The sequence below is a fragment of the Pantherophis guttatus genome, chromosome 2 (assembly GCF_059756535.1).
Source record: "Pantherophis guttatus breed Tessera chromosome 2, ASM5975653v1, whole genome shotgun sequence".
Classification (NCBI taxonomy): Eukaryota; Metazoa; Chordata; class Lepidosauria; order Squamata; family Colubridae; genus Pantherophis; species Pantherophis guttatus.
In genome coordinates, this window is record NC_142064.1 from 182,237,202 (window position 1) to 182,260,554 (window position 23,353).

General features: G+C 35.6%; 1 protein-coding gene across 7 annotated transcripts in view; it reads right to left on the bottom strand.

Annotated features, from left to right (window-relative positions):
* HTR4 (5-hydroxytryptamine receptor 4) overlaps positions 1-23,353 on the bottom strand; it is a 266,632-nt gene that overhangs the window by 155,473 nt on the left and 87,806 nt on the right. For all 7 annotated transcript variants that reach the window (XM_034405873.3, XM_087887389.1, XM_034405880.3 and 4 more), the window contains 2 exons: positions 7,688-7,813; positions 2,787-2,987 (listed from right to left, as the gene is read on the bottom strand). In XM_034405873.3, coding sequence (XP_034261764.1) covers positions 2,787-2,987; positions 7,688-7,813 — 327 coding nt within the window. The remainder of the gene's footprint in view (positions 1-2,786; positions 2,988-7,687; positions 7,814-23,353) is intronic.

A 23,353-nucleotide genomic window follows, 5' to 3' on the forward strand; every position in this document is an offset into this window, starting at 1 on the left:
ACAAGGTTACTCTGCGTAAAATGGAAGGATTTTACATACATGAGATATTTGCCTCTCTAGGAACCATCAAATGACAAATCTATCAGTGGAATAGTTCTGTATTGGTAGGAAAAATATAGATTATATCTATATATCTCCACCATCAAAAACTGTTTTTAGTAATTTTTTAGCCATAGTGGAATATTAGAATATTAGTTTCTTATGCTGAATTTAGCACTCCTTTAAAAAAATTGATTTTTTTAAAAAAATAAAATAGAATTCTGCCCAATACTGCCCAAGTGTGATTGGACATACAAGGAATTTGTCTCCGGTGCATAAGCTTTCAGTGTACATACAAGCAACAAGTGATAAATCATGATCACAATCATCATAAAATACATTCACCCGAAATCATAAGATACAACACTCAGCGATAGTGATACTAAATAAGCAATCAACATAAATCATACCAGGATGCTAAATAAAACAAATAATGTAAATAATGTAAAAGCAACAAAGTTATAGTCATAAGAAGATAAGGAAATATAGGTAATCCTTGATTTATGACCACAATTGAGCCCAAAATTTCTGTTGCTAAGTGAAACATTTGTTAAGTGAGTTTCCTCTTCTTGCCACAGTTGTTAAGTGACTCACTGTAGTTGTTAAATTAGTTGTTAAATTAATTTAACAAACTAGTTGTTAAATTCAAACTGTTGTTAAGTGAATCTGGCTTTCCTATTGACTTTGCTTCTCAGAAGGTCACAAAAGGACACTGCAATTGTCATAAATATGAGTCAATTGCTAAGCATCTGCATTTTGATCATATGACTATGGGGTCAAAAGTGTGAAAACTGGTCATAAGAAACTTTTTTCAGTGTTATTGTAACTTTGAATGGTCACTAAACAAACTGTTATAAGTCGAGCACTACCTGTAAGAAAGATGAGAAGAAGAATAGTAATACAATCCTACTAGGTAGTTTGACAGTGTTGTGGGAATTAGGGAATTAGCAGAGTGATGGCATGGGGGGAAAAAACTGTCCTTCTGTCTTGTCGTTTTGGTGTGCAATGCCCTATAGCGTCTTCTTGAGGGAAGAAGTTGAAATAGTTTATGAAATTTGCTGAAACAGAGATGCCTTTTAAGTGAGGGTCGGGACCCAAAAGGAAGCCAAAGATGATAGCAAAGAGCATGAAACCATAACAGAAAACCCTTGACATATAAAGCAGATAAATCCCACGGAAGAAGCCGATGTTCTCAAGCATCCAGTCACAATTCTGGAGGAATAAATCACTGCTTTTGGCAATCTGGTACTGTGAATTTCAATTACATAGCTCAGTGCTTAAGATGGGTTTGACAATTAGTTATAATGCCTTGTCAGCTCCTGCTAAGACACAAGCAACAGAGTCATTGTCACAGACTACAAGTATCATTTGCCTAGGGCAGTGAGGCAGGATCAAGAGAGAGAGAGAGAAAGCAGAGCAGAAGATCTAGCAGGACATTTTAAGCTTAGTCTTAAAATTGGTCACCAACTTCTAATTTTACTTTGGGGAATGGAGTGGTTAGTATCAGTGACATGCCTTCAGGTATGCCACACTGTATCTGCTCCCAGGTGAAGTATCTAACCCACATTTTCTGGCATCATAAAATCATAGAAGCATAAAGTTGGAAGGAGCCATTTAGATTCCGGAGCCTAACCCCAGCATGAATAATGGATCACTTTTCCATTGTTAATCAAAATTCAGCACTTGCCTTCAAGATGAAAGCCTGCATGTCTCCCTTTTCATAAAAATGATTTGTCGGTATTCAAGACTATTGTACTTATCCCTTTTCCATTTAGCAGCCTTTGATAATGCAAAGATGGCTTGAAATTAGTCCTTGGAGAAGGAAACCCACTCTTGGATAAATAGCCTATTCCTTCTAAGTCTGTTTCCTATGATATAGGATGTCAAGCCTTGTGGGGAACTGATGGGCAGTCTGGATATTCTTGAAGAAAGAATGGGAAATATCTTCCTCTCTTGGAGGTGCTACTGCCCCCATATTATCCCCTCATTTGGAACTCCTTTGTTTATCGTAGTAATGTGACTAAGTGCAATATGGACAGGCACACAGTATGCAGTATAATGTTTTGAAGGTCATCTGAAGTTTGCTTTTATCGCAGCCAAGGATCACTCCTATGTGAGAATAATACACGAAACAACATAAAAAGCACAATCCCTTTCTGTAGTCATAAAACCCTAAAATTAAGGCAATATTTTTCTGCATTAAGCAATGACAGCTCTAAGGAGGAGAGCTACAGCTCATGAAAGTTTATGTCCTAAATAACATTTGCTAGTTGGAAAAGGTGCTATTTGCCCGGGGCCATTAAGAGCAGAGCTAGTACTTTGTAATATTACTTGTAATAAACAAGAACAAACATGTTGGGCTTTTTAATGTTTCAGACATCAGGAGGTTTTAAGAGCCCAAAAAGTAAGTACACACATAAAACCATAGGAATAATCAGCATGATGTTTTTGAAGGTTTGGAATTTTAAAGGTATGCCGGGTATTTTGAGCTTCTATAATGATCAATACTCTCAAACTTTCCCCCAAAGCAAAAAAGGAACACAAAATTTCCTCCAGCCAGGGTATCCAGCTTATATATTTCACTCCTTATGCAGAATTAACACCTATTAATGAAGAGAGGTGGAGCACAGAGTAAGTACTGCATATAGAATAGTTCTCTACAGCCTGATCTTAAATTTGCATCTCACTGAAAAGTATAGATTGTAAGGAACCAGTGCAAAATAAAATAGGCATTTCTTTGCTCCTACCTGTCTAATGAGATACAGCACAGATGAAGAATTGATGCAGTAGTGAGGAGGACATCAAGAGAAGTGCGAACCAAACAGAACATCCTTCCATAAATCCAGTTATCTTGAACCAGTTCAATTGCTCCAAATGGCATCACCAAAACAGATACTAGCAAGTCAGCAAAGGCGAGAGAGACTATGAAATAATTGGTCTTGATTCTCCTGTAAAATGAGATATACAAGCATTGATCCTTAAGTATTAGACAGAAGTTAGTTCTGAATTTAAAATTGGTTACCCATTTACTGCATTATTTCTGTATTAATCAAATGCACATTTTGTTTAATATTTGTTTATTTGTAAAAGTTGTTCCAAAAGGAACTCTATTTCTCCTGAAGGTGAAATTTACAGATTACCCTCATCAGCCATACAGAACTGATTTATATTTTAGTACGTTTTCAATTTGAACAAGCTCACTTCAAGTGCTTTTTCCATTTTTAAAACAATTTTCATTAGCAATCATGGTCAGAAAACATTAGGTAAAAAAACCTATAATTTATCCATCAAAATGATGCATTTTAATTAACACTATTCTGATAGCAACTTGATTTCATACATTTTGAAGCATCCTATTGTATTGTTAAAAATGTTTATGAATATAGAATTTTCTAAAAAGATGGTATCAAACTGTTTTCTGGTCCTGAATGCGGTCATTACTCACGCATGAAAAAAATTTCATTTTAGTATTTGCCAAGCATTATAGACTATATAGAGAGCCAGTTTGGTATAGTGGTTAAGGCATCAGGCTAGAAACCAGGAGACTGTGAATTCTAGTTCCTCTTTGGGCACAAAGCTAGCAGGATGATCTGAGGCAGACCACTGTCTCTCAGTCCTTAAAACAAGGCAATGGCAAACCACTTCTGAAAAGTCTTGCTAAGAAAAGTACAGAGACTTGTGCAGCTAGTGTCTGAGAACTGGTCATGATTGGATGGAAGAACTAAAACCAATCCATATATTGCAGATTCTTTGGAATCTAGAATTAGTATTGGAACCGCAGTAACTATTTCAATATAAAGTTTGCAGCCTCGGAAGCTTTAGCTAGGATCAAAAGATATGTAGATTGATGCCAAGAAGAGAATGACATATAAACCAAGACTCTTGTTTGTAGTATTCTCTGCAACTGTCACAACTATGAATTGAGAACCTGGAAAAAATTGCCAACGTTTCTCATAAATTCCCTTGCCAGTCAAGTATTTCTGTTTTTGAAATATGTAATAAAGCTTTCCTTCTACATCAGTACACAATGGACTACTCATTTCCTTACTCTAATATTAATTGCTACCTTGAAGGCTTGGAGTGTTTGACTATACTACACACACAAAAAGAAAAGAAAATCTGACACATTTTTGTTCCTCCGCAACAGCTATGTAATTCTGTTCTTAAAGCACTATACAGTAATATTTGCTTTGGATGTAACTGTCCAAGAAATAATAGATTATTAAATTGGCAATATAATCAAATAAAAATACTTGACATAAATAACATACCTGTTTGGAGTGAATTTGCTTGTGTCTCTCTATGTGTAAGTCACACTGCTTATTTAACTTATATGTAGAGTACATCTTACAAAATGTCGGCTTGGATGAATCACAAGTCAGAATTAAGATTGCTCAGAGAAATATCAACAACCTCAGATATGCACACAATATCACTTTAATAGCAGAAAGTGAAAAGGAACTGATGAGGATGAAAAAGAAGGATGCAAGAGTTGGCTTGAAACTGAACATTAAAAAGGTAAGTTCAAGGCTTCCCATCTCATCACTTCCTGACAAATAGAAGGGGAAGAAATGGAAGCAGTGACAAATTTTATTTGGGGGGGGGGGCTAATATCACTGCAGACAGCGACTGCAACCATGAAATTAAAAGACACTTGCTCCTTGGGAGAAAAACTATGGCAACATATTAAAAAGCAGAGACATCCCCTTGATGACAAAGGTACATATATTTAAAGGTATATATATTTAAAGCTATGGTTTAATATATATATGTAATATATGACTGTGAAAGGTGGACCATAAGGAACTGAAGAATTGATGCTTTCAAATTGTGGTGCTGGAGAAGACTTTTGACTGCAAGGAGATCAAATCTATCAAACCTAAAGGAAATCAATCCTGTTCTTGGGAAAGACAGATACTGATGCTGAAACTCAAATACTTTGGCCACCAAATCAGAAGAAAGGATTCATTGGAAAAGACCCAAGATGTTGGGAAAGATTGAAGGCAAAAGGAGAAAGTGACAGCAGAGGATGAGATGGTTAGGTAGTGACATCAACGCAATGAACATGAATTTGGGCAAATTTTGGGAGACAGTGTAGGACAGGGAGGCCTGCATGCTATGGTCCATGGGGTCACAAAGTCAGACATGATTTAGAGAAAAAACAGCAACTGTGTATGTAAAGAATAAAAAGAGATATCCTATTTCAATCCTTACTTGAAGAAATATAATCATTTTACATATTTTCTCAATTGCTGATTGATATTTACTGGTATTTTCTTTCATATTTTAAAATGCTTTACACACTGGTTAAATATTAAAAAGCTTTAATAAAACAACAATGTTCTTCAAATAGTTGTGATCAAAACAGCAAGCACTGCACAATTTATTCAAGTGAAATAAGGCTCCTTTTTTGCTATGAAGATTTGTGTGGCAGAACAGAAGCAAAATAAAAATAAAATCACGTATTAATGATAAGTAATGGTATAATTATCTGTTCTAATGCTTTAATTAACCAAGCTTGAAAACAAGATTTTTCAAAAATGAAAATCTAAGCTTCAAAAAAAAAACAAAAAAAAAAAAACAAAAACCTACAATGGTTGGTTTTCAGGTTTTGTTCTTTTCTTTAAATTAAGAAATCTTTCCGACAGGTTAATAAATGTTAATCAATTCTGAAAGATATATATTTCCTGGAAGGCATCAATAAGACACTAGTTTCTCTCTAAATTATTTTTAAATAAAAGTCTCTAAAACATAATCAAATTAAATGGGGGATGCTGCTCAGAACAGTAATTCCTATGGATGTCAAAGACTGACTCAGGAATTAAATTTTTCCAGTTGTTTTATTTTTCTTGTTTTTAAATGCTTAACTGTATTTAGTACATCCAATTTTTCTTTGGATAATTTGGATAATTTATCTACATCTTTAAAAACCTTCATTGTTCTCTCGTATGTCTGTATAGTCAGGAATTATTTTTATACAGGCAGCAGAGGTCAAAGTGAAAACTCTAATCCACTGGTTCTCAACTTTTTGTTCACCCTTAAATACCTTTTGTGACCAAGGAACCCCAAGATTTAAAACATAATATTTCTTCAAGCCTTCACAGAACTCCTGTGATGACATTGCGGTCTCGCAGAGCTCTGAGGAGCAAAAGTTAAGAACCACTGCTCTAATCCTAATAAGACTATGGGAACTTTATTAAAGGATTTCACCTTAAGAACATCGTGCAGCACATTCAATCAAATCAATCAATTCTTCAAAAGGAGTTTAGCATATACCTTCAGTGATTAAAATCTTTTTGGCTAAGATCCAAGTCCAGCTACTTTTTGGAATCCTAAAAGTAGGAGCTGGGCCCCTACAGATCATTCCTTCTTGGAAAGAGTTCAATTTAAATTTTTGAGACCCATTTCTTTAATCCCCTTGTTGCACTTCAAACTTGGTCCTTCACTATGAAACTGGCCTACTGCTGTCTGGATTTTCATCTTCTCCTATTGTCTTAAGATATCTTTTTTTTCAGCTGGCTTGACCCCTTTAATTACGATTGAGAGCTTTCAGTCTCCCTGGTGCCAAGCAATACATGCCAAACTACAACTCTATGGCTTTTCTGTTACCACTATTACCACTTTGATGGGTTATGAACGCACACAAGCTGATCTCAAACAGCAGGCCATAGATTTAGAACTTCAAGCAGACTTTCCAGTTCTACCAAGAAACACCTTCTTGAGCCATTCTGCACATCTTCTCCAACCAGCTAACTACCCACATAATGATCCCAAAATTTAGAAGTGCTTTCTTCTTTCAATAGCCATTACTAAAGGAAGATACCAAAACGACCCCTTTGAACAGAGATTTTGCCCTGACAAAAAGCTTAACAAGAATTTAAATGGTTTAATTTAAATTTGAGATAATAGGATGATGGAGCAGGAGGAGGGGGAGAGGAGGAGGAGGAGACAAAAACGGATAAAATATATGGATGGACAATATCCATATTGAAGAACAATATTTCAATATCAAATTAAGGATTAACAATGTCAGAATACTATGTAAGAGCAAAAAATATAAAATTGATTTGTTTCATGAGGGATGAAGGTAATGAATATTTTTATAAAATATTGGAAACCCTTTATGAGCTTTTTGCTGAAACTAGAAAAGACTATCACTGGTTTTTGGATGGCGGATTGAAATGGAAAGAAGTGATATATGTAAAGTAATTTCAAAGGGGGAAGAGGGATGTCACATTTGCTGGTACTTGATGTAAAGAAGATTGGAAGTCACTCTTTAAATATGTTTGTTCTTTTTTTATTTATTTTCTGAATTTTCTTTTCTCTATATTTCTTTTTTCCATTCTTTCTCTTTAAATAATTTCATTTTGTATTAGCTTTTATTACTGTTAAAAATCTTCAATTAAAAACCATTTTAAAAATAGAATTGTAAATGCTAGACATTTGCAGACCAGCTACATATATTCCAATCCCAAATACACTGCAAACATCAGAAGTTTGATATGACACTAACAGCCAGGCATGAGCGGGAAGCAGAATGTTCTTTATCATACTGTTGACATTCAGTGTTGTTTTTCATCTTTTTATTTCACTTTTTGTGAACCTCTTTGAAGCAAAGAGATTGACGCTAACATATGCAAGGACTCACCTCAGTTGCCTGTCCCTGCATACGGCAACCATCACCAGTAGGTTTCCCAAGATAGCCATAAGAATAACTGCTGAAATAAAAGTGAGCAGTGTAATCTTCTCTGCCACACCAAATCCTTCAGTTGAGCTGTAAAGAAAAGGTACAGATGTAAACCCTCAAGAATATAAATAGGCAGTGCCAAATTGGTTTGGTTATTCTGAGTCTCTGTACATAATTTAGCTTCTTCGTCTGCAGAAACCACACTAATTTCCAACAACTAATGGTTGTAAATAAACATAATTTACAAGGAAACTGGTCTACTTACAGGGTAAGTAGAAAAGTAAGAAAAACAAACATTACATGTAAGGTGACCAATCCCTAACACCACTCCTATTTTGTAGTTCAAAACTTCAGGACACATTTTACAGACTCTTTTTGTAATTAATTTTTCAACCTATATTTAGAATTGCTCTTCAATAAATTAATTAATTACCCAGAAATTTAATTTATATATCTTGGTTTTATTAAAACAGGTGGTTCAGACATGCAATTTTTTGAAAAAAATATAGAACTGACAGTACCTATATGATGATGTTATCTAGGCTGGAAAATTACTATAAAATAATTTCCTACTTAGTTTGCACCCAGAATCCTCTAAGTCAATCCCTACATCAATCAGAGCAAGCACACTAACCATAAATAAAATCTCTTTTTTTTTTTCATCCATTTCTTGTGGTGCTGGGAAAACTAGCAAGAAGCTGATAATAGGAGATTATACAAAAAAAAAAGGTTGTATCCTAGTCAAGGCCATTACCAACATGTTAGATAGGATTCCAAAACAAATCCCTCAAATCAGTCCAATTGTTTCAACAATTCAATGTTTTACAGGAACTCTCTTCAAAAGGAAACCATACCCAGAGAGATATACAGCAAACCTTTGTGATTACCATACCTACATAAGCATTTTCCAGGAATAAGCACTAGCCTATAATGGGAATATTGGTCTCAGGCAGACTCTGGGCATTCATATTTATGGTTACATTAGAACAACTACAAATTTGCATGTAGGAGAAATGCTATTCCATCCCATACAGGTTGAGCTCTTCATTTTGCTCAACTGATCACATGAACCTGTTTTTGTCTGTTTGTTTGTTTTTTGGATTACGCTTCAATATTGTTCCCCAAGATTTCCATAGCTTTCTTGAAATGTGACAGAAAAATGGGAGTCCCCATAGCAGTATATTTATGTGACACAGCCGTGTTGTAGTTCTGGGATATGAACATTTGGCTGAAGTCAGGAAAATAGAAATCTTTGAAGCAAGAGATTCAATTTGACAGTCTTGGATCCCTTATAGCCAAGGCAGAATGTAATTCAAACTACATTTGTCTTTTCCATCATAACAACAGTCTTCAATGTTCAACAGTCTTTTTGCTTGTATAAGCAAAAAGAAAAAATGGCACCTGTTGTGTAAAGGAAGTCACCTTGCCATGAAAGAATGTCCAGAGAGAACGAACCTGAATTCTGGGAAAGTAGATGCAATTCCTAATTGTATTAATTACTGAATCTTTAAGTAAGAAGAAACTGGAACATATTAAACCATAATTGAGTAGGCATTAATGAATTATTATAGACAATGTTGAATCAGATAAAAATGTTAATTATGGCCTGTTATAATTCTGAGATGAACAATTATAAAGTACTTCAATTAATATCTGAATTCAACCATTATTAAGTGATCATACTCTTTGGGATGGAATAACCTTCACCTCTCCTTCATAAAATATTGGATTCTTACAAGTGTTCTGTCATCCGTTCATAAACTGATAATGACAAACTTACACAGTAGCAATTCATTGAACCTTATTTTAATATTCTATATTTGGTTGTCAAAATGAAAACTTTTTTTCACTGTTAGAGTAAAGGAATTTAAACAGTTCATTTTGCAATGTGGTACATTATTTCTATTTCCTTTCTAATACAAAATTTATATAAGATGTGTTTACATAAGTTTTCAGCAGTAACTCAACTCATACCAGCTAATTCTTTATGCAAGCCTGCATTGTAATAGATTATTTTCCAGAAAGGAGCTTAGGGTCCACAAGTTATATTTTAAATCAATTTCCTAAGAGTTTAAAATGCAAGCAAAATCCTACCCTATATAAGCACAAGTGGAGCATATTTGAAAATATTATCTTTGAATCTGGGAGATCCAGATTTAATTGTCCACACAGCTACAAAGGGCACTGAACAATCATATGAATTTAAAGTATAGTACATGGGTTTTCTATAATTTAGATTGTTTAAATTGTACATATTATTAGGTTATGCATGTAAGAACTTTACACATAATTTACTAAAAAAAAAATCATGAAAAGAGTGGGCATGTGCTCATGATGGTATCATGGAAATTGGTTAGCTTCATTTGGCTGCTTTTATTTTCTTACTTGAACAGTTTGTGATATGTTCCAGAGTCAGCCCCAGTCATGACTTTGCTGTGATAATTGAGTTCTTCCCCTTCTCTGTACCAATAAAAAAAAGCAAATTGATTTCTATCTACTCCATCTGGTAATGTCCATGTAGATAGATGCTGTTTGCCTGTTGGAAGAATTTATTATCTATTTATTTATTTATTGCATGGGGGGGGCTGTCTGACTCCTAGATGAGTCTGAATGGTTTACATTCAAGGACAGGAAACAATAAAACAGAAAAAAAGCATATACGTCCAGAAAAAAACACAACTTAGCAAGAAATCAGTAACTATCATGAGCTGCTATCCTAATCTTAGGCCTGGGAGCAAAGCCAGATCTTCAAAATCTTCTGAACTAACTGATAGGGTGAATCTTAAGGAGGGGTATTGTTCCAGGGGGCACTGCAAAATCATTGGGTTGACAGAAATTGATAAGCCATTCTCATTTCTGTTTCTTAAGTCATACAACTGAACTATGTTTTTTTCCTTTTCATGACAATTTTTGGCATTCCAAACTGCAACTCCAAGCGACATACTGTAAGTTGTTTGAATGTTCTGCTGAGTTCAGACTGCACTAAACCATAAAACTTATTAACCTGGTAAACATAAATTTGGATGAATATCACAGTAAAGGGGTTCTCCACAAAATCATTTGGCATTGACTATTCTGTGTCCCAGTATTGGTCTTTTTGTAGACTTCCTCACTATGTAAACAACATCATTCCTTCTTTGTTCTTTATGTCCTAAGTAGTAAACAATATGATATTTTAACTGAAAAATCTGATGTGCAAATCCTATTCATTTCAATTTTCTGATGCGTAAAATGTCAACATGTAGTTGACATATTTCAGCTTACATTGTCTTGAGCTTTCCTTTGTTCATGCTTCTTACATTCCATGGTCCCACTGTAATTCTACCTTGGCAGCTTCAGGTTTTCTTTTTCTACATGGCAACATCAGCAACTTGACTTTCCAAAGATTTTTATTCTAGCTTTATTATAAATATCATTAGTACTCCAGATGATCCTCAGCATTTCCTCAGTAACATGTTGAGTGACATCTGACCTTAGGGGTCCATCATTTGACATTGTATCATCCATCTTGGTATAATTTTTTCCCATATGGTCTTCTTGGTAGCATATAGATATGGTTTACTGTTATTTTCTCCCATATACCATGAAATGATCCTTTTGTCATGATTAACCAGATAATCACGAACACCCAGCATATTCCTATGTTGCTGCTGCCAACGTCAATGGCTGCTTGCTTTAGCTGGGCATTTGGTATAATTTTCATGTCTTGGATGACTCTGCCAGGGACATATACTCTTTTCATTCTTCACTAATTTCCACATATGTAAACTCCCATGATGAGGTTGCATAGGAAGTACTTCAGGACTTTGGTCCACTTTAATAATTTAATTTACTAAATTTAATAATTTAATAATAAAACGCTGAGCTTGTTGAAAGGTCGGCAGTTCAGTGGTTAAAATCCCTAGTGCCGCATAACGGGGTGAGCTCCCGTTACTTATCCCAGCTTCTGCCAACCTAGCAGTTCGAAAGCATGTAAAAAATGCAAGTAGAAAAATAGGGACCACTTTTGGTGGGAAGGTAACAGTGTTCCGTGCACCTTTGGCATTTAGTCATGCCAGCCATATGATCACAGAGATGTCTTCGGACAGCTCTGGCTCTTTGGCTAGAGAGATGAACACTGCCCCCCAGAGTCGGGAACGACTAGCACATATGTGCAAGGGGAACCTTTACTTTTACTTTTATTCATAAGTCTCCTCTATTAATAGATGGAAAGCTTGGACAGTCTTCCAATATTTGAAGGGCTGCCACAAGGAAGAGGGGGCCAACCTATTTACCAAAGCACCTGTAGGCAGGACAAGAAACAATGGATGGAAATTAACCAAGGAGAGAAACAATCTTGAACTAAGGAGAAAATTCCTTAACCAGTGGAACAATTAACCAGTGGAACAAATTGCCTTCAGAAGTTGTGGGTACCCCATCACTGGAGACTTTTAACAAGAGACTGGTCAGCCATTTATCAGAAATAGTATAAATCTCCTGAGAGAACAGGTTTGGACTAGATGACCTCCAAGGTCCCTTCCAACTCTGTTACTGCTTTACGATTAGGTTACACCTAACCCTTGTCATTACTGGTCCCACTACCATTGTATTCAGCATAACAATTAAATTTCCTGAATTTATGGAAGAATTCCTCTCACAATTTTGCATTATGTAAAAGTAGTGCTCTTAATTCTGTGCTGAGTCTCTACAATCAGAAAAGGCTTTCCAGTTCAGATGTTATACATGGTAAAAGTGCAGAGGAGAATGGCTTTAAAGACAGGGATTCATGCATAGCTCCTTTCCATATGGTTACTTTACTCATGTAAGTAGCACATCAATACTGCTTATGGAACTTTTTGGATCAACAATTCACAAGAGGTAAGCTCAAAGTTCTTAAAAGAGATTTTCAGAAAAAATACAAGCATTGTTTTTCTTTCAATTGTAATCAGGTGAAGTTTTGTGAGATATTATCTACCACTGATAGTATTTCACTTTTCAGAAACAGTTGAAGGGTTTTAATCCTCTAATATAATAGGGGTATTTAGTAAAAGACTATCTTCTTCATTCGGTGCACATATATTAGATTGCGGATTGTGGTTAGAATGTGGTATAATGGTTAGAATGCAGTATTGCAGAGTAATTCTGCTGACTGTCAGCTGACTGCAATTTGGCAGTTCGATGCTGACCGGCTGAAGGTTGACCCAACCTTCCATCCTTCTGAGGTCAGTAAAATGAGGACCCAGATTAAACCGCTTAGAGAAGGCTGTAAAGCACTATGGGACGGTATATACGACTAAGTGATATTTCTATCCTGAATCTCAACTCACAGGCCTTTCCGTTCAATCTGCCTTTCTGTTAACAACTTAATCTACTATCCTCCATCTATTTGTGTCTTGTAATCCATAGAATAAATTACGACAAAGTAATATGAGTATTTTATCCAAGAGAGATTTCAGCTTCCATGGGTAAGACAGTAGCAGAACTTCAAATAAAATGACAAATGGCTGCATCCAGGGAAATAGTACTCTTAATTAGGCAATTCTGTCCCACTGAGCATACTTTAACTCAACTAAAAATGCAATTATGGCTTCAGCAAGTAATACACAAGAGACTGTCAGGCTGTCTGCTATAATCTGAACGGTTTCTAGTCTTTGCTATAATTAGTTTCAATGCCTGCCCCAGACTTTGGGTCACTGCATTTTGGTCAGTTCATGAAACAAGTTGGTTTGATTCTGCAATGATCAAAGTATCTTGAGCCAAGTATAACTAAGTAATCACAGTTTGGCTCTCCAGTTCTCTCTCTTCCTGTTTTTACATCAGTGATTTTCATACTTACACTTATAAAATTCCATATAGTTCTACATAATATCACATTTTTTAAAAAAAACTTCCACTTCCAGGGACTCAGATTTAAGAGACATCTTTTAGGAGTCCGAGAAAAAGTTCTAAAATATATTTTTTAAAAATATCCCTGCTCTAAAAACAATGACATGATTGATAATTTGATTGCTTTAAATTTTAATTACATTTCTTAATTCTATGCTTTTAAACTTGATTTCTTATTTTACTAGAAGTTGTCCTGATCACTCTTTTCAGACAGAAGAAATGAATACAAATTCAATAAATACTAATTTGGGGAAAATGTCTTCATCTTTGGTGAAGAATTTGGTAGAATAATGATGATAGCTGCCTACCTTATTCAAGATAATTCTAGGAGACTCACAATAATATTAAATAAAAACAGAATAAATAAAAAATTAAAAAAGAGATTTCCTACCTGGAGGTGAGAAACAATAAAGGGAACTGCTTAGAAGAAACTCAATGTGTGTCCCAAAGGTGCTTTTTCAAGCAGCAACTGGACTTTCTGGTTTTTCTTTTCTTTGAAGACATTTCACTTTTTCAGCTTCCTGGATGAAATGTCTTCAAAGAAAAGAAAAATCAGAAAGTCCAGTTGCCTCTTGAAAAAGCACCTTTAGGACAACTATGACCTGGATGATTGAGAATCTCCATAAACTCAATATGTCTTTTTTAGTTTTTGGAACTGGACAGTGAGCTCACTTTATTCTAACCAAAAGTATGGGTGAGGAGCTTTCTGCTCTACTGACTTTTTGGAACAGCTTTCCATGGGGGTGGGGCTGTTCCAAAGAGTCAGGGTGGCAACAACAACAAAAAGGGAATGTCTCCAAGATCCTTGCAGATGATACCTTTAAGGAAGGGCCTGGAACATGTCTATCTAATCTGACTTGATGGGATGGGCATATGCCCTCAGGGACAGGTACCATCACAGATAACCTTGCCCCATGCCATTTAGTTGATAACCAGCACCTTGAATTGCACTAGGAAAGAAACCAGGAGCCAGTACAGCTTGTGCAGCAGTGGCTGAAAATGGGCAAGCCAAGTACCCAGAACTACTTGGACCTTCATGTAGGATGGATGGATTATTTTGAAGCCACATGGAAACTCAATTTTTAGATTGTTAGATTTTTAAAAAAATCTAACTATTAATTTCCATTGGGTTTGGTGCTATGACATGAGTCTCATAATAATATCCTAAGAAACAAGAACACAGAAGCACAAAGTTAGAACATATCTGATACGGGTTAGGTCAAACTAAGACTATAAAATAACTTTCCTTTTTTGGAAATATCTAACATTCTCTTTCCCCATTGTTCTCTACTGTTCTGGACAGGCTGATGCACAAGTTGGGAAAGGAGTATACTTGCTGACCTACATTGAGGGGAAAATGCATTTCACTAAATCATTCATCTTCCCAATATATTGTGCAAATTTTGAAGCCACTAATACATAGATGGGAGACCTTCAAGGTATCCTAGGGCTGTAGATTAGAGTGTGAGACTTTATTCATAGTCTTAGCATGAGGTACCTAAAACACTCCGGTTGTGACGGAAATGAAATATTTTTTTTTTAATTTGATTTATATGCCGCCCTTCTCCGGAGACTCAGGGCGGCTTACAATGCGTTAAGCAATAGCCTTCATACTTTTGTATATTTACAAAGTCAGCTTATTGCCCCCACAAACTGGGTCCTCAATTTACCTATCTTAGAAAGGATGGAAGGCTGAGTCAACCTTGAGCCTGGTGAGATTCGAACTTATAGTAATTGCAGACAGCTGGTGTTAATCACAATGCTATCAGTCTGCTGAGCCACCAGGCTCATCCATATTTTTCATGTTTCCTTTAAAAGAAAATCAGTTCACCCTATGCAGATTTATGAAACTGTGAAAGAATGTAGATCATTAAGTGCAGGCATGGAAGCCTCCATTAAAGTTCAGGGACAGCAGTTTAATTTCCCAATACCAAGTGAGTTTCAGGTTTAATATCCTCTCTGTCTGAATGGCCATTTCTGGCAGCCATGATTTATTTTTAAGTTCTTTATAATAACTGCATGTGCAACTCTACAGTATTGTATATTCCAAATAAATAAAATAGTCTACAATTATTTGTTGATCTAAACTACACCATGGAGGTATTAAGAGACAAATAGGCCTAAAATTATAGATTTCATGTCTGCTTCATTAGATTTCTTAACACACAGTAGGAGTGTGATGTCCTAGTTTTCAATATATGTACTGACTATGCTGAATTTATTTTTAAAAAAGTCAGCCAAAGCAGGCAAGGTGCAGCCATTTGAGTGGGGACAACATACAGTATAATATTTCCATCTAATCTGGGTTAGTGTTAGTTGTCATCCATCCCCAAACTGGCCCTAGATATCTGCCATCTTGGCAAAGAAATAAAGCTACACCATTTTCATACACTAGTGTATATTACCAAATACTTCAATATTATTTTTCTCAGTGATTTCTGGCAGTTAAGGAAAAACATACAAGACTTAAACCCAAAGTATTTTAAATATTAGTGGCCAAAGTTGCAGCCAACACCTCACTATGGGTCTTTTATTTCCAAAGGAGAACTATTAGATGTTAGAACTATTATAACATCCCAACATACTCTGGAAGTATACAATGGTCAGCAAGACCCACTAAGAGATTCACATGAACTCATGCTTCTTGTTGTTCTTCTTCTTCTTGTTGTTGTTTCTTCTTCTTCTTCTTCTTCTTCTTCTTCTTCTTCTTCTTCTTCTTCTTCTTCTTCTTCTTCTTCTTCTTCTTCTTCTTCTTCTTCTTCTTCTTCTTCTTCTTCTTCTTTTTCTTCTTCTTCTCCTCCTCCTCCTCCTCCTTCTCCTCCTCCTCCTCCTTCTCCTTCCATATCTGTCATTGGGTGTTGGTGATCATGTTGACAATCCTATTTTTAGCCGCACTAAAAAGTGCTGTTGAGTTTTGTCCAAACCAATCCCTTGGATTTTGAAGCTGTGATGTTCTTCTGCCTGGACCTTGTTTGCCTTCAATCTTTCTTTGGAGGATTAAGTGAAGTATGCCATATTTTTCTGGGTGTCATATCACATGTCCAAAATAGTCTAACTTTCGCTTTTTTATGCTTTTGATTATTTCCCTTGCCTTTCCCAGGCGGCTTGTCACCTCCTCATTTCTGATTTTATCAACCCAATTTATATGTAATAGCCGCCTGTAAATCCACATTTCAAATGCTTCTAGTCTCTTCAAGTGGCTTTTTGTCAGAGACCAACTCTCCACTCCGTAGAGCAGGATAGAAAAGATGTAGCATCTGACAAGCCTGATTTTCAATCTTAGGCTTATGTTTCAATTTTAGGCTTATGCTCCCTTTACCTATTCCTTATCATATGTCATCTATCAGGCTACAATTTCTTTGTATTATGCAGAAGAGGGAATGAAAGGAGGCAATCTAAAATATCCCTCTGTCTACCACTTTCTATACTCTCTATCCTTCGGTCATTGAAACGAACAGGGAAGTTGCCTTTTGCAACTAGAATTTATCTAGATATTTCTAAGGAAAATTTGTTGCTTGAGATTTTTGCACCAGTTAAAACATATTGTGTTTCTCCGAAAATAAGACCCTGTCTTATATTTTTTTGAACACTGAAATAAGCGTTTGGCCTTATTGCCATGCGCTCAAAAGCCTGATTGGGCTTATTATCAGGGGATGTCTTATTTTGGGGAAAACAGGGTAGCTTGAACGGGCAAAATAGTATATAAATTGATCTGTTGATTGCTCTTTCTCTTTATTTCTCTGAGTTTGGCGTGCCACCCAGACCCCATGACTGCATATTTCCACATCTAGCACATGATACGTAAGTCATCCTACTTATAATCGTTTTCTTAATGGCAGAACCTGAAAGGCACTAAGGCTATATAAGTCAGCTTATTTTTATATGCATAAGATGCAATTTCATTTCGGCATAAAAGACAAATTTGTACTCAATAAGGTGTCTAGGTACAACTGAAGGGACAATGCAGAAACTTTAAATTTTAAAAGATTCTATCTAGAGACAAGTTCCAAAGAGAAAAACAAAATCAGAATGAAATAGTAAAAGCCAAAGAAAGCAGAAAATACCATAAACAAAACAAAGTTTGAAAAAGAAAATGTACTTAGTATTCATACTTTTTATGGAAAACATATTTCAGTTCAAAAACAGAGGAGGATACATAAACCTTTGCTTTATATTAAAATCTAAATCTAGTTCCTGAAAAGGTCTGTATTACAGGGCAACGATATTGCATAGGGTTTTTTTTATCAGTTAATTGCTTGCTTGGAGCATTGTGAGAAAGTCAGGTACTATTAGAGCTATGACATAGTTCTCATTAATCTTCTTCCAATACCAAAAAATAAGCAACTAGACAAATGTAGATGCCAAATGGATAAAATTATTTTGAGTTTCCATGAAATCAAGATGTTTTTTGAAAGCTTATTACTTTATCTGGATATCATCTTTCTGCCCCCTTCTCTCTCAATATGTCAGTGAAGTTGTAGAGTATTTTAAAATAAATAATTAACACTCAGTTTCAGCATTTGACACACTGTATTTTGGGAATCTAAGGACTGATAATGGAGTTATTGTATTGATGCAAAGGTTTTTTCTTTAAAAAATAGCTATTTTTTTTAGTTGGAGAGGGGTTATTTTACCTTTCACTGTGAGAACAGAAGAAGCTGTTAAAAACAAAGGAATGAACAAGAAGAGCAAATGCTTCAGACAGCATTGCTGAAAAGTGTGGGTGTTTTTGAAGAGCCATTATAAATTAGCTAACGTGTGACAGACAGGGCTTGAGGAATCTAACTGAGTGTGTAACAACTTCTTTATTGATTTCTCTTTCCCTTCTTCTCTCACAAATCATCATGCTGCTTTCTGTTCCCCCTCTTCTTCTTTCATTTCTCAGTGCAGCTAATCATTAAGGAAATCTAGATGTACAGCAATCCAAAAAATATTCTAGAATTCTTCAGTAGATATCATTTGTCTTCTTTTACTGTCTTCTCCAGCTAGAGATTGATAACCATCAATGATATTTGTTGTTTTGATTGCCCAGAACAAAAATATTGTATTTTTATATATCACATTTTTAATCAAAGTATTGTGCCATGTAAAATCAATTACTAAAAATGAGGCAGAGAGCGAGGTAGAGAAAAACAAGAGCCCAGAACTGCAAGGGAATTTGTAAACCGGCTATTCTTGGAGCTTATAATATTGTAGCTACAACTGTCCATGGATATTTTTTTTACTGTCATCTGTGTTTGTGTTCAGCTGATTCTATTATTTTTAGATTCATTTAACTAAACATAATAAAATGGAGGTCATATAAAGCTGTGAAGCAAAATGCCAGCCTCCAGCATTATTCCTATATGCAACAATACTTCTGGGCTTTATACCTTTATCCATTTTACCTTAATGGGTAAAAAACATTTGGTATTGCAACTCAGTACTTCGTTTAGAAGTATCCTTCTCTGCCTAGAACATAGACAAAGTGAGATGGCAGGATTTAAGTGGTGAAGAACTTACTTAAATAATTACAATGAGAGACAAGCCCATAAATTCCCAAATCTATTCTACTGTTTAAGAATTCTTATTGTTAAAAAGTTTTTCTTCCCTTCATTTTTAAATACCCTTTTAAAATGGGGTACTTCTAATTGAAAAGAATATTCCCAGTGAGATCTGGCCATAACAAACTGGAGTATAATTATTGTTATGATGACTATTCATGATTGAAGTACTATGTTTCTGTGTACTGGATTATACCCAAAGGCAACTGGACTTTTTTTTTCCTTGAAAATATTTCACTCCTCATCCAAGAAGCTTCTTCAGTTCAGAAATTGAAACGTCTTCAAGGAAAAACAAAGTCCAGTTGCCTTTTGAAAAAAGCACCTTTGGGACAACCATGACCCGGATGACTGAGAATCTCCATAGACATTCTTGCTATACCTTTTCATCTTCCACATATGAAATTCTCATTAGAAGTTAGATCCTTAGTTAACATCAACAACAAATAAAATCTCCACATTTTGATAGTCTAAGAAAAATTCTCTCCATCTTGTATCAAATCCTGGATTTTTTTCATTTAATTTATCATCGCTCCTCATTTTTTACCAACTTTTTTTTTTTTAACCTAGAAATAATTTTCTGGATTCGTAGAGCATTCCTTAGTTTCTTAGCATTTGAATGAAACACGATAATGAAACTTCTTCTAATATACATCCTACTCTTTCTATTTATACTAAATAGAATTTTGCATTCCCTTCTTGAATATTAAATTTGTCTGACAATTACTTCACATTCCTGTAATATTAATAGGAAACTTACTTGGTGTTCATTCCTGCATATGAGAAACAGTATTCAACAAGGAGTTGCTTCAGCAACCACCCAAACTCTATAATAAGCATAACAACAACAAAAGTGAGTCTGAGTCATATTTTAAGGTAGATCCACTGGAACACGATATAAACCTTTGACTATGAAATTAATAACCTGCCTTTAAAACTGACTAGGTGACCCTAGCCATTCCTTTTTCTTTAGTCAATAGCAACAGCACTTAGCACTTAGACTTATATACAGCTTCTATAGCCCTCTCTAAACTGTTTACAGAGTCAGCATATCGTCCCCAACAATCTGTGTTCTCATTTTACCGACCTCGGAAGGGTGGAAGGCTGAGTTAACCTTGAGCCTGATGAGATTCAAACTGCCAAACTGATGGCAGTACTGAAGTAGCCTGCAGTACTGCATTCTAACCACTGTACCACCACAGCACAGTCAAACTCACTTTTGCAACTACTGTGAGAATGAAAAAATATACAAATATACAAAGGACATTGCAACATATAGCCAATTGTACTTAATTGGCATGTGAGGAACAATTCCAGAAGTATGTGTAAGTTTATTTAAGAAGTTGTGGGTTTTTAAAGAAACATTTCCGAATATATAACCAAATCCACCCAATTATGCAATATGTATAAAACTCTGTCAACAAACAATGTATTTCAGATAGTTAGTAATGTTAAGCGACGGTGCCACAATATTATTGAACTGGTAACTGCTTATTGTTGAATTTCCCTGTCAGTTTCTAAGGTAAGCACTATATTTATCAGGATGCCTTCCCAAACAACTCCACCAACACTTAATTAATCAAACCACACAACAGTTTGTCTCTAGTGATTGCAAGTTAATAGCAAACTTATGTACAACTATTAAGAGAACAAGAAAGACACCAGTAAAAGCCATCATCTGAAGACTTCCACTTCATATTATATAGCTTTGATTCTTTTAACTTTTATGAAAAAACAAACAAAACTAGCAATCATACACCAGAAAGCACTATCAAATAATTGACAATGAAATATGCTGAAGGAGAGAGATTTTAGAGATTCATTTTTATGTCCATACAATAAGCCTAGAGAGACAGTTTGGTATAGTGGTTCAGGCATCATGCTAGAAAATAAGAGACCATAAATTTTAGTCCCACCTTAGGCACAAAACCAGCTGGATAATCTTGGGCTAGCCACTTTTTCTCTGACCTAGGAAGAAGGCAATGACAAACCACTTCTGAAAAACCTTGCCAAGAAAAGTGCTGGGATTTGTCTAGGCAGTCTCCAAGAATTGGATGCAATTGAACAGAAGAAAAAAATAATAAGACTATTTGAGCTGAATATACACAAATGCACTGTGTATAGATTAATGGGATACTAAATTGCAGACTAGAATGGTTTACTTTAATGTTTAAAATACAGCTATGAACACTGTACTGTTAAATGCTACTTTTCTTATAAGATTCAGATTTCGTATAATCTACATTTTTGAAAGCCAAAATAAGATATTTTTTTAAAAAAAATCAACATTACCTAAGTGAAGACTGAAGAGCATAGAAACGGAAGAAAACTTAGACAATATAAGGCGATAATGTATAACAAACAACCAAAGGAGTATTCTGCCATCACTATACAATATGTATCCCTTTTTATATGCACCATGATGTCTCATACATACATACGAAAGAGATGGCACTTAGAGCTAATACTCGAATGCTTTACAAAGTAAGGAAATTGATTGTACTGTTGTGGAAATGATCTTGAAAGACAGGAAGAAAAGCTGCAGCCTCACAGAGATTAGATAAGAGGCAATGTATCAGCTTTCAGAATTGCAAGATTACTGCCAGCTTTCCAAAGTAGTCCAGACAAAAAGCACACCCAGGAGTATTCGCTACAAGTCTGAAAATACATCTCTGCTCTCTCACCTTTACAGTAAATACAGTACACCTTTACACCTTTAAGAAACTAGAAAGACATGCCCCCCCATTCCTTCTGCAAGCTCAGCCACCTCTCATCTGACCATTGCCTAGGCCAGTGATTGTGAACCTTTTCAACACTGAGCGCTCAAACTGGAACATGCGTGCCTGTGTGTGCATGAACGTGCACTGGATGGTGAGAAACCTGAAGACCAGCTGGCTGCCACATGCATGTCTGGTTTTTTGGGCATTTTTGGGGCATTTGCAGGCCGTTTTTTGGGCCATTTTTCAGGAAGTTTTCAGGCTGTTTCAGGAAGTTTCAGGCCATTTTTTCAGGCCATTTTCAGGCTGTTTTTCAGCTGTTTCTGGCCCGAAAAATGGCCTGTTTCTTTGCTGTTTTGGGACAATTTTCAGGCTGTTTTTTGGACCATTTTCTGGCCATTTTTAGGGCATTTTTCAGGTGTTTTGGGGGCATTTTTCATAAACCAGAAGAGCAGCACGTGTACTCACAGAGAGGGCTCTGTGTGCCACTTCTGGCACACATGCCATAGGTTCGCAATCTTGGGCCTAGGCTGTGGCTTTTCCTGCTGTCTCCTAAGGTCACTCCTTATACATTAACATTGACTGACTGATTGATTGATTGGTTTTATGCCATCTTAGCAACCATGTATGACAGTTGTTTTTTTTCTCTTCAGCCTGGTCCTTCAGGTGTTCCAGTGATGAACCCATTGCTAAAGGAATTGTCCATCTACCTGGCTGAAGGTTGTCCTCTTTCGTTCTACATTTCCTACCATTGTAGGCTTCTCAAGAAAGCTAAGTCTTTGCATAATGTGTCCAAAATTAGGTAATTTGAGTTTGTTGATTTGTGCCTTGAATGAGAACTCTGACCTTATTTTGTCTATAATCCATTTGCCTGCTTTTTTTTAAAGGTATAAGGGAGCTTATACCAATCTCATTGTACATACATTGTGCACTGACAATAAAGATTTGAATTGAATTCCCTAAAATCCTAGACAACCAATGCCCCAAAGTAGCAACATTTTTCTATCCTGTTTCTTCAAAGCCTAACTTTCACAGGGGGAAAAATGTCTGTATGATTCTGATCTTAATGGTCATGGACAGGTCACAGCATCTGAATATCTTTTCCAAAGAAGAAGGAAATTCTACCTGAATGACAAAATTTCTTCCTGTTCTTAACATTTCCTAAGTAGAAAAGTTCTATCTTGGCATTTTTATATAATTGTTCAGAACAACTGTTGTGTAATTCTTATGATTAACCTGAATGTCAGGCAGAGTCACGCTATCTTAAACTTGTGGGTTACATTTTAAACACCCATAAAATCATCATGGAGAGAAAGATAGGATTATGTGATAACACTCTTTTCTAATGTAAATATTATAAACTGAATGTGGGAATTTAACATAAAGATATGAAATCAGCATATATCACACTCTTGCCAAATTTTCCATTAGCAATAGTTAGAAGTGAGAACTACTTTTGTTCCCCATAATTCAAATACGAAACTTCATCCAGAAAATATTAAACT